Source organism: Malaclemys terrapin, chromosome 3 (genome assembly GCF_027887155.1).
Source record: "Malaclemys terrapin pileata isolate rMalTer1 chromosome 3, rMalTer1.hap1, whole genome shotgun sequence".
NCBI classification, from domain to species: domain Eukaryota; kingdom Metazoa; phylum Chordata; order Testudines; family Emydidae; genus Malaclemys; species Malaclemys terrapin.
This window is the reverse complement of record NC_071507.1, coordinates 71,693,192-71,708,621: the sequence shown is the minus strand read 5'-3', so window position 1 is coordinate 71,708,621 and position 15,430 is coordinate 71,693,192. Positions and strand designations below refer to the sequence as shown.

The 15,430-nt window shown below is 39.9% G+C and overlaps 1 protein-coding gene across 2 annotated transcripts in view; it reads right to left on the bottom strand.

Moving 5' to 3' along the window:
• The window catches only part of PLD5 (phospholipase D family member 5), a 254,942-nt gene extending 244,929 nt beyond the window's left edge, over window positions 1-10,013 (bottom strand). For both annotated transcript variants that reach the window (XM_054021547.1, XM_054021542.1), the window contains exon 1: window positions 9,717-10,013. In XM_054021547.1, coding sequence (XP_053877522.1) covers window positions 9,717-9,902 — 186 coding nt within the window. In that variant the 5' untranslated portion in view covers window positions 9,903-10,013. The remainder of the gene's footprint in view (window positions 1-9,716) is intronic.
• Window positions 10,014-15,430: the final 5,417 nt, after the last annotated feature.

Sequence of the window (15,430 nt, the reverse complement as noted above, 5' to 3'; positions counted from 1 at the left end):
CACTAGGATTGCCAATCCTCCAGGAATTAAAGGTTTATCATGTATTGAAACCTCCAGGAATAAGTCCAACCAAAATTGGCAACACTATTCCCCACAGACCAGAACACTCCAACACAAAGTGGCACCAAAACAAAGGTGCAAAACTTGCAGACATATATCCACTGCTACCCACCTTGTCTTTAATATCTTGGGACCAACCTGGCTATAACAGCACTGCAAATAATATCATTACACTTTCACATGTGTGTACTATATACACACATATATATTTTACATATACAGAATTTAAATTTTTTGCATGTTGTATAAAAAACATGAGCATAAAACTATATTTATTTTGACCTTTAAGAGATTAAATGAGTGTTAAAGTTTTAGAAGACAAAAATCCATATATTCTCAAACACAGGTGTAATATTTTGATTAAAGACTCAGGTACTAACTGCTATGCTTTTGCACAGCAATATAAAATTACACTTTGCCAGAGGGGAATTAATGAATCAATCAATCTACATACAGTAAACTATTGAAATGTTATTAAAATACTTGTTCAAAATGAGGGGTATATAGTAAAAACTAGATAATTATATACTGTAAGTTGCATAAACGGCATTTCATCACAACACAAAAGCAGTTAAGTCTCTGAAAAGTTCACTACCTTAACATTCCCAATTCCTACGTTATATTTGGAAACTTTCCTAATAGTCACAATAAAGTACTGAGGGACAAATCCCAAAAGATTCAGAGTTTTGGTTTAGATGGATAAGCATCCAGATGTTCCAGGATGAAATCCTAGCCCCTCCAAAGTCAATGGGAGTTTTGCCACTGACTTCAGTGAGGCCAGGATTTCACCCCAGATGTTTCTTTTTCCTGAACCTCTGAGGCTCTCCAATTGGCAGCATGAGCCTCCTTACCTGCAGAGTTACCTTCCCAGTAGGCAAGGGACAGCCATCAGCCAGCCAACCAAATCCAGCAACAGGGCCACTTCAAGGAGCAACAGGCTGACTCACCCTTCACATGGCCTCCATCGTCTCTCCTACTCAACTCCCCCAATCTAATCTCAAATTATTTGGATTGCCCAGTCTATGGATATACAATGGGTTGAAAATTCCACTGTTTTTTCAACTTCAAAAAGGCAGTGCGCAGCAGGACTCCAATGAGTCTCACTGCTCCAAAACATGGGAACATTATGCCCAGACACTTTCAAAAGGGGTTACCTGAAGTGTAGAATTTTCAAAAGTATCTAAATTCCATTTCCAAGAGTGACTGATTTAGAAGCCCTAAATCTCTAAGTGACTTTTGAAAACATGATTTAGACTCTTAAGTCACTTCGGGTAACCTTTTCAGAAGTGCTCAAATGAACTGTCTCCCAGGCCAAACCACTGAAGACACCAGATAAGGGTTGCAGGCATCTGGACCCACCATCCCAGACATTAGTATATCAGCCAGCACAGGTAAGAAGTTGGGAGAAGAATGGTGTGGAAAGTATAATGGCCCTGCTGGGTCTATGTATCTTATGCACTAATATGACCCTCCCCCCATCACTGCAGTATCTGACTGCCTCACAATATTTAATATATTTATACATACATCTATGTAACACAGAGGGAAGTGAGGGAGATATTCCTTATATGAACAGTCCTAGACCTCAAAATTACTTACTTTTGGTTGAGTTCAGAGAATAACTGAAGGTTTGAGGGGCATTCTTATTTTATGTCAACCAGTTCACCCATCCCAATGTTAGATGCATTAGCCCACACATAGAACTGTAGGACGGGAAGGGACCTCAAGAGATCATCTTTTGTCCAGTCCCTCTGCACTTGTGGCAGGACTAAGTATTATCTAGACAAGTATTACCATTGTATACATGACATATATGTTCTTTTGAAATTAGTTTAATTATCTCTAGAGCTAAATTATGATACTACACTGTACTGTATCAAAAGATTAGGACTCCGTAGCACTACTAACACACAAAACGTTCTGTACAGTGTTATGTAAATATTTTAGCATGCCTGCAGTGATTCCACCTTGTGAAATGATCCTATCAGCTCAACATAAACAGGGTTTAGCCTGCATCTGTACTTTGATGTAATCGCTCTTGATAAATTCTCTTGGTGCCCCGTCTGTGCCTCTCTCACTATTAAAAGGTATTTGTATCAGTATACAATGAAGACCAGTTAAGGGAACAAAGTTTTCATATAAAACTTCTGACCAGAAGACATTGTGAAAACATCAGCAGCATGCACATTGTTTAACTGAACTTCAATGGGATTACTTATTCACAGGATCAAAGCACATGCTAAAATCCCTTGCAGGATCAGTGCCTTAATGTCTACTATGCCAGAGATGTTAATACTCATCTCAATTTACTGCTTAAGCATGTTTCTGCCCTGGAGTTAGTACCTGGTATGCTGACTGAAGGGCATCAGATGAAAAGCAGAAGGGAGCAGAAGCAGAAAGTCAAGGCTCAGTCCCCTGCAGAGTTTGTAAACTCTATTATAGGGTCAGGGTTGCTGTCAGAACTTCTGCTTAGTGGAGCTTCTAAGCTTTGCAACCATGACACATTTTTCATATGCTCCCCAGCAGCTCATCTTTATATCCTGGTGTTTGGGCTCCAGTTTGCTACAGCCAGGTATGTTCATGTGTAAGTCTATTCTACTTACATTTTTATTGGCTATTGAATACATCCAGGTTGAGTTGTGGATTAATTGAGAGACACTACTGTTAATTTTTTTTTTAAATCAGCATTTTTCAAAACAGTGGGATACAAGATCCCACAGTTCCCCCCCTTATTTAATATAGGAAATAATTTCACTGTGTCAGATACCACTATATGTTAACAGTAGCTAAATATTGACTAAGCAGCAAAGAGTCCTGTGGCATCTTATAGACTAACAGACGTATTGGAGCATGAGCTTTCGTGGGTGAATACCCTCTTCATCCGATGAAGCGGGTATTCACCCACGAAAGCTCATGCTCCAATATGTGTTAGTCTATTAGGTGCCACAGGACTCTTTGCTGCTTTTACAGATCCAGACTAACACAGCTACCCCCGATACTTAAATATTGACTGTTTAATGGCAACCATTCTATATAAAGGCATTAAGATTTTTCTTTATACGGACGACTTTTTCCAAGAAAATTGATACTGAAAATTAATTTTTAAAAAAACGTTAGAAAAAAATTTAGTATTAGGAAAAAACAGAACCACCACTTTAGAAATTGTAGTTTTCTTTTCTTTGAATGAAAATTCTCTAATTTCTAAGAGCTTTGTTATAACTGATTAAGTTTATGCATTGATATCTTTTTAAGACAACCTAATTACAATTTAGGAACTTAAGTTTCTTCTATATGGCAACTTGTAGGGTTCTACCATTAGCAAGTGCAGGATAAGCCACAGAAAGGGGAAAACAATAAAGGCTGGTGTTGGAAACAGTTTGATGTGTAGGTTTCTTTAAATACAACTACAATCACTTGACTTTCAAACAGTTTAACTTTAGCTTTGAATTTTCTGTCTCACATCATCTGTTTTTATAACTACAATATTTTACCAATGTTATTTTACATCCACAGATCTCAATGTAGTACCTTAATTGTAAATTAAAGGCTTTTTACTGTGATTTCAAGATCACAGGGAACTTTTTGTAAGACTAGGAGAATAACCTAACCAAATGACAGCCGGGCTAATTATATTCTGACTACTTGAAACAGTGGGACTACTTGCATGAATAACAACTACTCCAGTAAGTACGTTTTCCCCCCACCCCCCAAGGACATCACTTTAAATTCGCTCTGCAATTTTAACTGAATAAAGAAGTTTTCCCACTTCCCATCTTAAAAGGTTATGTAGTATTTCCTTGCACTGTTAAACAGCTACCATACTTCTGTGTTCTTTGGCTTTTTCCCTGCATCATTACTTTCCTTGGTTACCTCTGTTTTGTGGTCTCCAAAGAGAGTGATATCTTGAGGCAAAATAGCATTCAACAATTTAAAAAATCAGACTTTTTGCAGTATGAAAACTGCACAAATGTGCTTTGCTTCGGGAAGAGCATCAAGGGGTAGCATCTTTCTCCGGTATCACTGCTGTAGAGAGGTGCATCCAAATTACCCTTTTTCAAAACACTAGTCTTCTAGGGCAGAGCTGAAGCCCACTGAAGTCAATAGAATTCATTCAACTGAGTCCAATGGGCATTTGATCAGGCTCCTATGCTAAATGGAAATTTGTTATAAGAGCTGCAATTGTTTCATGAATAAGCTCCAAATATTGGGAGAAAAACTGTCTACGAGCTTCCTGAATTCTCTCTCAGTTGAATACCATTTATTCAACTGAGTCAGTTCTTCCTTGGAACCTGGCAATATTCCACCTAACCTTAAACAAGCGTTAACAGTTCCTTTGTTGCAACTTTCTCAACTGTCTAATATTTGCCTGATTTCCACTTCATTTTTTTTTAATCTAAAGTGCTTGAAAAAGTAATTTACATTCTGATACAAATTCATCTTGTTCCATTTAACTCATGTAAAATACAAGTCACGTTGTAGAGCTCACCACAGCACAGAAGCTCCTTTGGGAAGGAGTGTAATGATTTATTGGATTCTGCTGATTCAGGATCTTTACCATTCTTACTTTTGTTATGCCTTCCAGCCACTGTCACTACCAACCATGGAATTCTTTTGACACATTTACAATCTATTGTCGGGTACTGAATTTACTTTGTTTGAGTCCTAGTCACAGTTATTGTGGATTACTGTAGCTCTGAATTTCCTGTTTTGTGATGTGATATATCTCAGAAATCAGAGTCAGGACCTTCACTCCCCTTATGTGTTAACATGTAATGTGTTATTGTTATGCATATGTCATCGGTCCCTTAGATGAAGAATGCTGTTATTCATTTGAATGTGTTCTAATAAGTGTTATTGATATTATCTTAACGATCTCTCAAAGTAGTTTTCTTATGAATTGCCTAGTTTTCCATTGCATGTACTTTGCTATGTAATGACAGATGTTAGACACAAACAGTTGCTTAAAAGAAAATTTTAAATAGTTTTACAATCATTAAAATTTAATTTGTCAAGGTCAAATTTCAACTAATACAGAGGTGAAATGTAGCCTAATGTAAAGTATTTAAATTTCGTTATGGCCATGAAACTTAAGAGAAATATTAGTTTCTTAGCTCTGTGTGTATGTCTCAGCCACAGTATTGCAAAACGTCTGAAGGCTTAGTGTTAGCGAGTTGGAACTCTGAGCCCATCACCTACCACACAATTCCCTCCCTGCAGCCAATAAAACTGCAGCATGCAAATTAACAGAATAGTGATGATTGGGTAAGTTACCTCCGATGTCACAATTACATAACTTAAGAATGACTTGAGCCACTGATCTAGCTCTGAGTAAAACTGTAGAAAGATGATACAGCCATTGTTAGTAACTTTGCTTAATTACAACCTAATGTTTTGCTGCTGTTTGTGTTCTTTGTTTTTTATTGTAGCCTAATCAAGAGCTGTAGTGTTAATGCATGTATGTGTGTGCAAGAGAGGATTTTTGGCTCCCTGGGGACAATGGCTCTTTAGCTACCAGGCCCCCCCCCAAAAAGTTATAATCTGAAGACAAAAACTGTTGAGGCTCATTTTTAATTAAATTTTAACCCAAAAAATAATTAACAAGTTTATTTCTAAATCATTAGAAAATGCAGTCTTTGTTCACCATTACATGTGTATATTTAAAAAAGGAAACACTGTATTTATCATACAAAACAATGAGGTTGAACCCCTGCTTTAAGTGCAAACCTTGATGCACCCTTAATTAGGGTGACTCCATAATACTTCACAACTGTAGAACTACGTTTCTAGTTTCAGTTTCTAATCTGTTACACATTTTAAAAAAACATTCAAGAAACATTTCCTTCAAGTTGCTCTTGTCTGGTTTAAAAATTGATCATTTTAAACAGGTTTTATTCTAAAGCACCTTGCAATGCCCATATGGAGGGAGCTGCATAAATATATTCTGTTGTTGTTACCGAGGGAACCAGGTTGCTGAGAGAATATGAAGAACTGCCATGACTTAACCCAACAGCAGATAGTTATCAGCACAACTAAGGACTTTCAGAGGTCACCCACAACATTTATCTTCCTCCCCTCCCTACTCCATCTCAAATCTCACTGAAAAGATAAAATAGGGGATGGAGGCAAAGGGGACCCTTTTTAATGGAAAAGAATACTTATACAAAGAAGAGATCTAAGGATTTCAGACAAGTCTTCAATCAGTTGTGTCACTTACCAGGCCAATAATCTCACAAGAGGCATTAGAAAATGACTAAACCAGATACTTAGAATGTGAGGGATTTCATTACACCCTGATTATGAATTGAAATATCTCTAATACGGATTTAAGAACCTTGTCCCATAAGACAAGGTTCTTTGATTATAGTCTTCATTTGGAAAAATCCCCCCTTTTAAACTATAAACTAGCATTATGTCATTTTGACCCATTAAAATGCAGTGTATTGATGCATTTAGGCCGCAGTTCAGCAAGGTACTTCAGCATGAGTCTAACTTTAAGCTTTAATAGGACTTAAATTGCTTAAATTTAGGCATGTGCTGAGGTACTTGCTGTACTTGGTCCTTAGCCAAGAAACAGAATACGAGTGACTTGTTTTAAAATCTGATGTGACTTGAAAAATTGTCAAATTAACAGTAACATAATCTATATCATTACAGCTTGGAAGAAAGAAATCCAGACTAATGTAAAAGAAGTCAAGTCAGCAATATGTTTCTAGAGCTTTATCTCCTTGGAGATCAGACAGTAGTGGTAAGAGATGGAACAAGAAGTCACTTAAGAAATCAGATGAACTGTAAATGAGTACCTTCTGATTGGTTGCCGTGAGTTCCATATAAAGCTTGGGATATTTATAGTATTTTATTTTCTGTACCTCTAACTTTACAAATTAGTTTAAAAGAAAAAACTTTTACAGTTTTGAAATTGATAACCATAAGAGTTTTATAAGTATTTCTGAGTAACACATATATTTACTTCATAATTCCATTAAGTTGTTTTTCTGCCTCTTAAGATAAATATTGACTTCAATGAAACTTCTCTGGTCAATAAATCTTGCTGGTAACCCGAAGAAGTCAATATACAATATCTGCTTGGGATCTACAGCAATTTTTCCAGAAGTAAGGTATAACATATTATACAACTTCATCCCTGGCCTAACTCCATTGAAATCAGTTTAAATAAATGTTATAACTCTATTGGAAGCATTATTTAAATAAACGTTATGTCGCCAGAGTGAGTGTGTGCATATCTGTGTTTATATAATCTTCCTTTACCTGCATCTGCCATTGTTATATGTATCAATTTTATTTATATCTATTTTGCTTTAAGCCATAGATGGTTTACATAAGTATGTTCATTCCTAAGTGGAATGATTTTCTTAGCACAGATTAAATAGCATGATTGTATCAGAAGAAAGTGGCAAATTAAAATGTTATATATATTCTCCATCTACATCATGCAGCATGTATACCTACAGTATCCTATCTCAATCAGAAACATCACTACATGAGTGAACAGGCCATTAAAAATGATGCAACTCAAAGTAATACCCTTTGTAAAAAAAAAAAAAAAAAGGCAGAAAAGGCTAAGTAAGCACAAACCACCTCTTTAAAAACAGACAATAATTACATGGCACCAGGTATTTTATAAACAATAAACACATGAATTTGGGATTAAATACTCATTGAGGTGAGGTATGTAACAATTTGTGTCTCTAGTCCACCACACATGAGTGTTAAAATTATCCTAAATCATAAAAATAAAGTATGTACTTTACATGTATACACTTGGTACATACAGTATACTGCAATCTATTCATAATAAACATAGCCATTAAATGTGTACTCAAATATTTCATTGTGTGCAAGGAATATCCATGTTCCAATTATTTTTTCTTAACATCGTTCAAATGCGCTATGGGAATGAAATAGCTGGCTCAAATGAGAATGTAGTCTCCCAAAGGACATACATTCATATGTATGATTACAGGAAACCTTTTCACATTAATGTTGCAGCTCTATTTCAGATTACTATGCCAAGTTCAGACTTTATAATAAATAATCACATAAAAAAAGGGGTGTGGGCTATCCACTTGTTCTTTTCAAACAAGTAAGGTCTATTTAGCCCATCCTAGGCAATACTATGGGACAATTTTTTTTTAAATGTATTTTATATATATTTGGGCATGCTAATGTTCAGATACCAGAACAGTGTCTAATTATGTGTTGTTTGATTATAGATGGGGTAGTAGTGTTACGTCTTGGCAAAAGACAATCAACACGTAGAACCAGTTACATGTAAAACCAGTTACAAACCCAATAGTTAGATTTCTGTGCTTTTTATGTATTAACACTCAGCCCTCCTGAGATAAAGCAATGACCTTTCTTTTTGACTCAGAATGGGAAAACACTCAGCTTACTAGCTTACTACTGTGAAGCCTTGTTGTTAGTGTGAAGAATCAGGGAGATGTGTAGTAAGGTATGCAGAACATTTCAAAGATTTTGAGAAATATTGAATTCTATTTCCAGCAATTCGTCAGTTCTTGTGATTTTATTAGAATTGTAAACACAACCTATATTTAATATTTCATTAACAGGTACAAGTACTTCAAAAGGAGTATTTTTATATTATACAATTTGATGGAAAGGAAATTTAACACCTTATCTACTAGTTGTTTTTCAGGTTTCATCTTAAACAGGTGTTAATGTACTATCTATAATTTTCATGCAACAATAGGTCCGTTATGCTTTTAATAAGTGGATTTCTACCTGAAATAAACCCTAACATGGCTTACATCAAATGTAATATTTTTCTATGTATCTCAGTCATTTTTAACTGTATCTCACTGTCTCCCATCCTTTCCATTGGTGAATAATTTACAGTCTGTTGCAATATGTAAACCCATTCAGTCTCTTTTGCTTCGCTATCCATATGCGTCTATCTCCTTATTTTGCTTGTACTACATACTAACTATGGGCTTCATCTAAAAAGCATGCAATTTATTTCAACTCCGTTCCTTGCTTTTAAAAGTTACATAAAGCAAAACAACAACATTGCTTTAAAACATATGAATCACAGCACTACTTACAAGCACTTCAAAACCTCATGAAATATTCACTGCAGCCATCCCCAGCATCAGATCTGCTGTGGCCCCAAAGACACATCGTTAAGTCATATAATACTGCTGCAGGAATTGATCCTTCAGGGAAACCTCCTGGACTCTACACAGAGTTAACATTTTAAAGCCCCACGTAGGAAGAGAAAAATCACATCTAGACTAATGTTTTCTTTTAAACAGTCCTAGGCCTATATTAGATCAATTACAAGCCAACACAGCAGTGAGCCCCAGTGCCACCTTCCCAATACATCTCCACTCTCAGTGCTCAGTTTGTAGGAGGCTGGGAAATAATGCAAGGATGTTCAATAACTTCTCAGGCTCCACATAACTTTCCCACTCACATTTTACACAGCGGTTTGGGGAATATATTCCAACAGGCTGTTTACTTCGGTGGGCCGCTTCGGGACCTTTGGCTAGTTTCTTTCCTCCTCTACCCTTTCGGAATTTCGCCAACAGATCACTGAAGCTCACACCTCACTCCTCCCTGGGCTTTGCTGGAGGAGACCCAGCAGGGAAAGGAAAGAAGGGAATCAGAAGCTGGCTTACATGCTCCAGTTGGTCTTTCCTCCTCAGCCAGACACTGGCACTGAAGTCCTGCTGCTTGACAGTGCTGTAGAAGTTGGCACCTACTCTGGGGAGGCTCGGGGATGGCTCTTTGGGGCGGCTCTTCAGCCTCAGCTGCTCGAAGCCCTCGTGGGGGGAAGAGGCGAGCCAGTCATGCCTGACTTCCATCTTGACATGACAAGGCAGAGTCCAAGGAAAACCAGAGGAAACCAAGGAATTAGGAGGCACCAGGTGGTGGGGATGGGGGGGAGGAAAAGAGGGAGGAGGAGAAAGAATTCAGCAGGGAGGGGGAGGGGAAGAAGAGCTGCAGGTGTGGAGGGGGAGCTGGGAGGGGAGCAGGAGGACTCAGGACAGCAGATGCTCCAAGATGCAGCTGCGGCTTGTTGCCCCCGCCGGCAGGCAGCTGCAGTCCGGAGCGGGCGCAGCACAAGGCGCTTTCTCGCGGCACTGGCTGGGACCCTGGGCCGGAGAGAGCCGGGGCGGGGAGGGACGCGCGGGATGGTGGTAGCGGCGGCTGCTCCGCTGCTGCTGAAGAGGGAGGGGCTGGGCTCTCTCTCCAGCCAGCCCGCAGGTTGGTGCAGTGAAGGGGCTGGAGCTGCTGCCGCCGCCACGGTCCCTGGCATTAGTTCAGCTCCGCCTCCTCTCCAGCAGCCCCCTTTGGGGAACACTTAACAAGCCCCACGGTGGCTTCTAGGACAGGAGCCGCGCTGCCTCCTCCCTGGGGTGCAGGCGGCTTCCCCAGAGGAGCGGAGGTGACAGCTGCTGAATCCAGGCGAGCTTGTCTAACGGGAGGGAGACACCTCCCCCGGCCCCTCCCCTTGTGACCGGCCCTTTCCTTGGCTGGCCAAACTTCAGCGGCTCCCCAAGCAGGGAACGCGCGTCCCCCTGCTCCGGACAGTTCCCGAGCCACGCCAGCCCCGTCTGCCGCACCTGGGAGTCAGCGACACTGGCACGAGCATCCACCTGTGGGAAGCAAGCGCGCACGGCCCCCTTGGGACCACCCTGCGGGGGAGAAGGAGCTTGGATGGTCACTCACTATGGGGTGGGCTCAGCTCGTTCTCCCAGCCCGCGCGCCTATATGCACGACGAGGTGCGGTCATCTCATGTCACTGGCTTTCTCTCCCTCTGCTTTCTTCCTGCTTTCTTTGCAGCATTCAGGTTAGAATGCCAGCAGGACTCACTCAGGTACTGTGCACTTCGAGGCGCCCCCCTCCCAACTTCCACAGACTGGACTCTTGGCCAGGCTGGCAGAATCAGCACCTAAACAGTTTTGTTTGAACACGGGAAACAAGGCTTTGTGGGAGCTAAAGCTTCCTAATGTAGCCAAGAGGATGACAAATGAGCCACCAGGGGAATGATCTTTGTTAGACGCTACCCTAAGGAATTCATGCTGGCAGCACTGGTTCAAGACAAAACAAATAAACACAAAGGCTGGTAAAGAATCTCAAGGAAAAAGGAAAATCTTCTGCTTGTTCTGCATGCTGTTTTTTTCATAGCTGTTTCAACAACTCTAATAATACATTTGCATACAATACAATAATGCATGCAAACAATAGAGGAATGCATTTATAGAGCAACTTCCAAAGAGTTTACAGACATCAATGGATTAAGCCTCATAGTGCCCCTTGAACGAAATCACTATTATTACCCGTGTTTGACAAATGGGGAAACTGAGACAAAGATTAAGTGATTAAGGCAGGTTGTGCAGATAGCTGCAGGGTCAGGCACAGAATCCAGATTTTCGGACTCAAGGTCCTATGCCTTCATCACACAATCATTGTTACTTTATAAGGTCCTACCTACACGGCTTTAAAACATGACAGAAATCTACAATAATGGCTCGAACGCTACAGCTTGCCACAGCATTACCGAAGCGTGCTGGGCCATTGTGTGAGGAATACTCAGTACTGTTGTTCTTTTATGAGGAAATGAGTCATTTGTTTTGATTGTGATCTCTTTGCTGTTGTCCACTGTCCTCTCTTTTAGTACAGGTTGAAATATGTCAGTATTTAACAGAAATAAACTAAGAGGAATTTCCTTTGTCAGAACCAGCTCACTAATTGCCCACACTCTGCAATACTATATTAAGCACAGACAAGAAATTCCAACTCCCTCATACAGCACTAAGAAATAATGATTGTAGCTCAGAATGGCATGTCAGTTTCTGATGAATGTTTGCAGGCAGATCATTTTTGAAGAGAATTAAAAAAGTTGTTTTAGTAAAGAATTAAAACTGATGTTCTACAAATAAGGTGGCATTAAACTAAAATATGATATTGTGCAGTTCACTGAAGCTACCCTTTTAAACAGTAAAAGTAGTAAGACTAGACAATGAGACCATTTAAAAAAGTTCTATATTAACTGTGCCTATGGGCTCAATCCTGCTCCCATCAATGTCAATAGGTACATTTCAATGGTGGTAAGATCAAGTCAATGGTGCATTTAAATCATGATGATGCCAGTCTGAAAGAGAACTTTGAAAGAAAGACTTCAAAGAGTAAAACCAACTATAGAAGTAGCTATGAAGCAATGATCCAATTTTCTTAGTGTTTATGAAATACAGAGAGAAATAAAGATGTACCCACAGAACAACACAGAGCTTTATTTATATCAAGGGGGTTTGGTGACAATATAAAAATGTAGTGTTTTGTTCTAGTAGTAACAAAAATACAGTTACATGATAATGTTTGGTGGTGTTTTATTTTATTTTTATTTTATTTTTTTTTGACAACACTTAGGTAACAACCAAAAATACAGATACTGAAGGTGAACCATTTTCACTCAAAAGTTAATAGGATTTCCACTTTCCCCAACAGTTTGAATTTCTCTATATCTTTCTCTGTCTGTTCTCCTGACAATAAAGTAAATGTGGGTATTTTCAAGATACAGCAGCAGCTGGCCATCACACGCTCCCAGGCCCCATGGAATCATAATGAGTGGAACATATTGGTTCAGGACCACCCAATGCCATTGCATGGAAGACAGCCCAGGAGCAGCAGAAATCCATGAAAAAGTATGTAAATACATGGCGTATCACGGGTATGGCACAGCACACCCTTTGACCCGCACACATGTGGCACAGCACAGTTAGTATGGTTAAGCTCAAACTTGCAGATACCCTATATAGGCCAGCATGTGTGCCTGCAGCTGGATAACAGGGACACATGTTGGTCCACACTGCTGTTCAATCAATCAACCCAACCCCCTTTTGGTCCATGTAAATGCCACATTCCTACACTAGTTGTGGGTAGAGCTGCTTCAGCTATTGATATGTTTATATTGCTACCTACAGCAATTCTGTCGTGTGATATGTTTTCTATAGGAAGTTTCATGGTGTTTCCCAGGCATCATATCAAATACTTCAGCTTTTCCCTAACTTCTAATCTTTGTATGGGTATTGTTTCGTACCTGTGCAGGGTTGTGATCTGATGGGGGTCATACAACATAGTTACTTTTTAAACCCTTTACTGGCATGCCAGGAACAGCTTGCTACTGTACTTCAGTGGATTGCATCACTCAGACCTCCCTCTTTATAGCCAACTTCTGTACAGTCATTTGCCTTTCCTTCCTTCCCTCTCCCCTCAATAGCCTCCTCTCTCCACCCTTTTCACCAGCCAGCTGCAGTTCCTTCCTCCAGCCAGTTCAAACAGCTGGATTGTTGGCAAACACTTTGGGTCCCCAGTCTACAGGATCTGTCTGTTCCTGCTTCCTTCCCTGCCTGACAGTCTCAACCCCCCCAGCCACGTCTTCCACTCCATTCTCCCCTGCTCCAACTTTCACACCCCTGTCCTCCAGCTACCCTCCACCCCAGCTTCTGTGTCTTCCCCTCATTCGATGTTAATATCACCCCTTCCCCTATTCCTGATTTTTAATATCTGAAAGGGGGGGCAGTGTTAATAGCACTAAGGCTTTAGCTGTACTTGTAATTTAGGTGCCTGTGCTGCTTTTACCACTTCTGCATGGTGGCACATAGCTCCTATGACTCACACATTAACAGAAGTTTTATCATTTCATACATGATGGCCTTACAAAGCGTTACTGCTTCCTAATCCAATGCAGGACAGGCTTTCAGAGGGAGAGTCTAGTCCTTTTACTCAGCCAACTAACTTGTGTGAAAACTACAAGCTGCCTGTCTTCACTAGTCTTACCTTGTTAGCTCACTCAAGCCAAGAACACACCTTCTTTCCTACTAAGACAAGGCCCTCAAATCACCACCAGTCCAACCTAAAGGGACCTGCTAGGCTATGACACAGGCCCTCCATTTAATTTTACTGCCAGCCTGCTGTATGCAGAAAACTAACTTGTCCAGGCCACCACCACCATCTAACCCAGCCTAATTTAGAGCTGAGACAAATTCCTACTAAATCAATCAGTTCTGCAGTAGGTCACTATTTCCAGTTCACAGTATGAGCCAAATTAAACTGCTGCCTCTCCTTTTCAAACAATTTTCAAAATTACCCATACATCTGCTCCTGCCAAGACCCCTCACATCTATGTCCATCTGACTGCTACAACAAAAATGACTAACATTACAAGCATTGTACTAATGTCATTAACACTGAATTCATGTCACAAGTCATAGAATAATTTAGTTGATGCTCACATGCACTTGCCTACAATTTTCTCCTAATCACTGGCTCATCCCATGACCCAGACATACTGAGATATCTTTTGAGATTACAATGTAGCCGACAACTCTCCTTTTCCCTGCACCATGAATCCATGCAAAACCCTAACTCTGGTAGCATACAAGGGAAAGAGGCAGTACATTGGCTCCTTTTCCATGCACTTTTAGATGTGCTATATACTTCACACAGCCTATTGTCCCTTCCTCCCATCCGCATCACTTGGGCATGCCATACAGAATGGGGACCAAAAGAACCAGTTCTTCCACCTAAATGTCATGTGTCTCTAGTTGCTATGTGTTGTATTAGAACTGTAACACAACTTGTGGAAGAAAGTCTAAGGGAAAAGCTGGAGTGACATATAGAAAGTTGCAAATATATTCTGTGTGGTTCAGATCCAGGGCCAATATATAGCATAACTAGTATTATGCAAGAATTGCCCATTAAACAGAATATCAGTACCAACAAATTAGACAAGTTAATCAGGAAACAGAGGCAACAGCTTCACACATTTCAGAAATCAAACTATCTTCACTGTAAGGTAGGAGCTGTCAGAACTCAGCTGGGGTACTTGCACTGACTGTCATTTGGATATAAATAATTTAGCATTTTTTACATAATTTAGAATCTTCTTTAGGTGTTACAAAATGAGCATAGAGTCAGACAGATTTTTTTTAAAAGACCAAAAATTCATCTAATGAATCTCATAATCTGAACTCAGATATTACCCTGCCAATATGATGAAGTGTTCAGATTACTTTAGAGCTATCAGTCAAGATTTTGGCTTTTCATGCTACCATCCCCACCCTCCCAGCTACTGGCATGGGAGAGTACCTGGGTTAAATCTGCACTCCAACTATTCTAAGATGCTGCGGCAGCCCTTTGGATCTCTGAGAAACTGAGCATATGTTAGAGCAGACTGAGATACATTAACTTTTGCCAGAGGCTGGACCAAAAGCCCTGAGCAGAAAATGTGGCATATCTTGCTTCCTCCTCAAAATCATCTTTAATTTCTCCCCACCCCCACTCCTCAAGATGCCCAAGTACAGTTTCAAATCTGGACTTTATTAA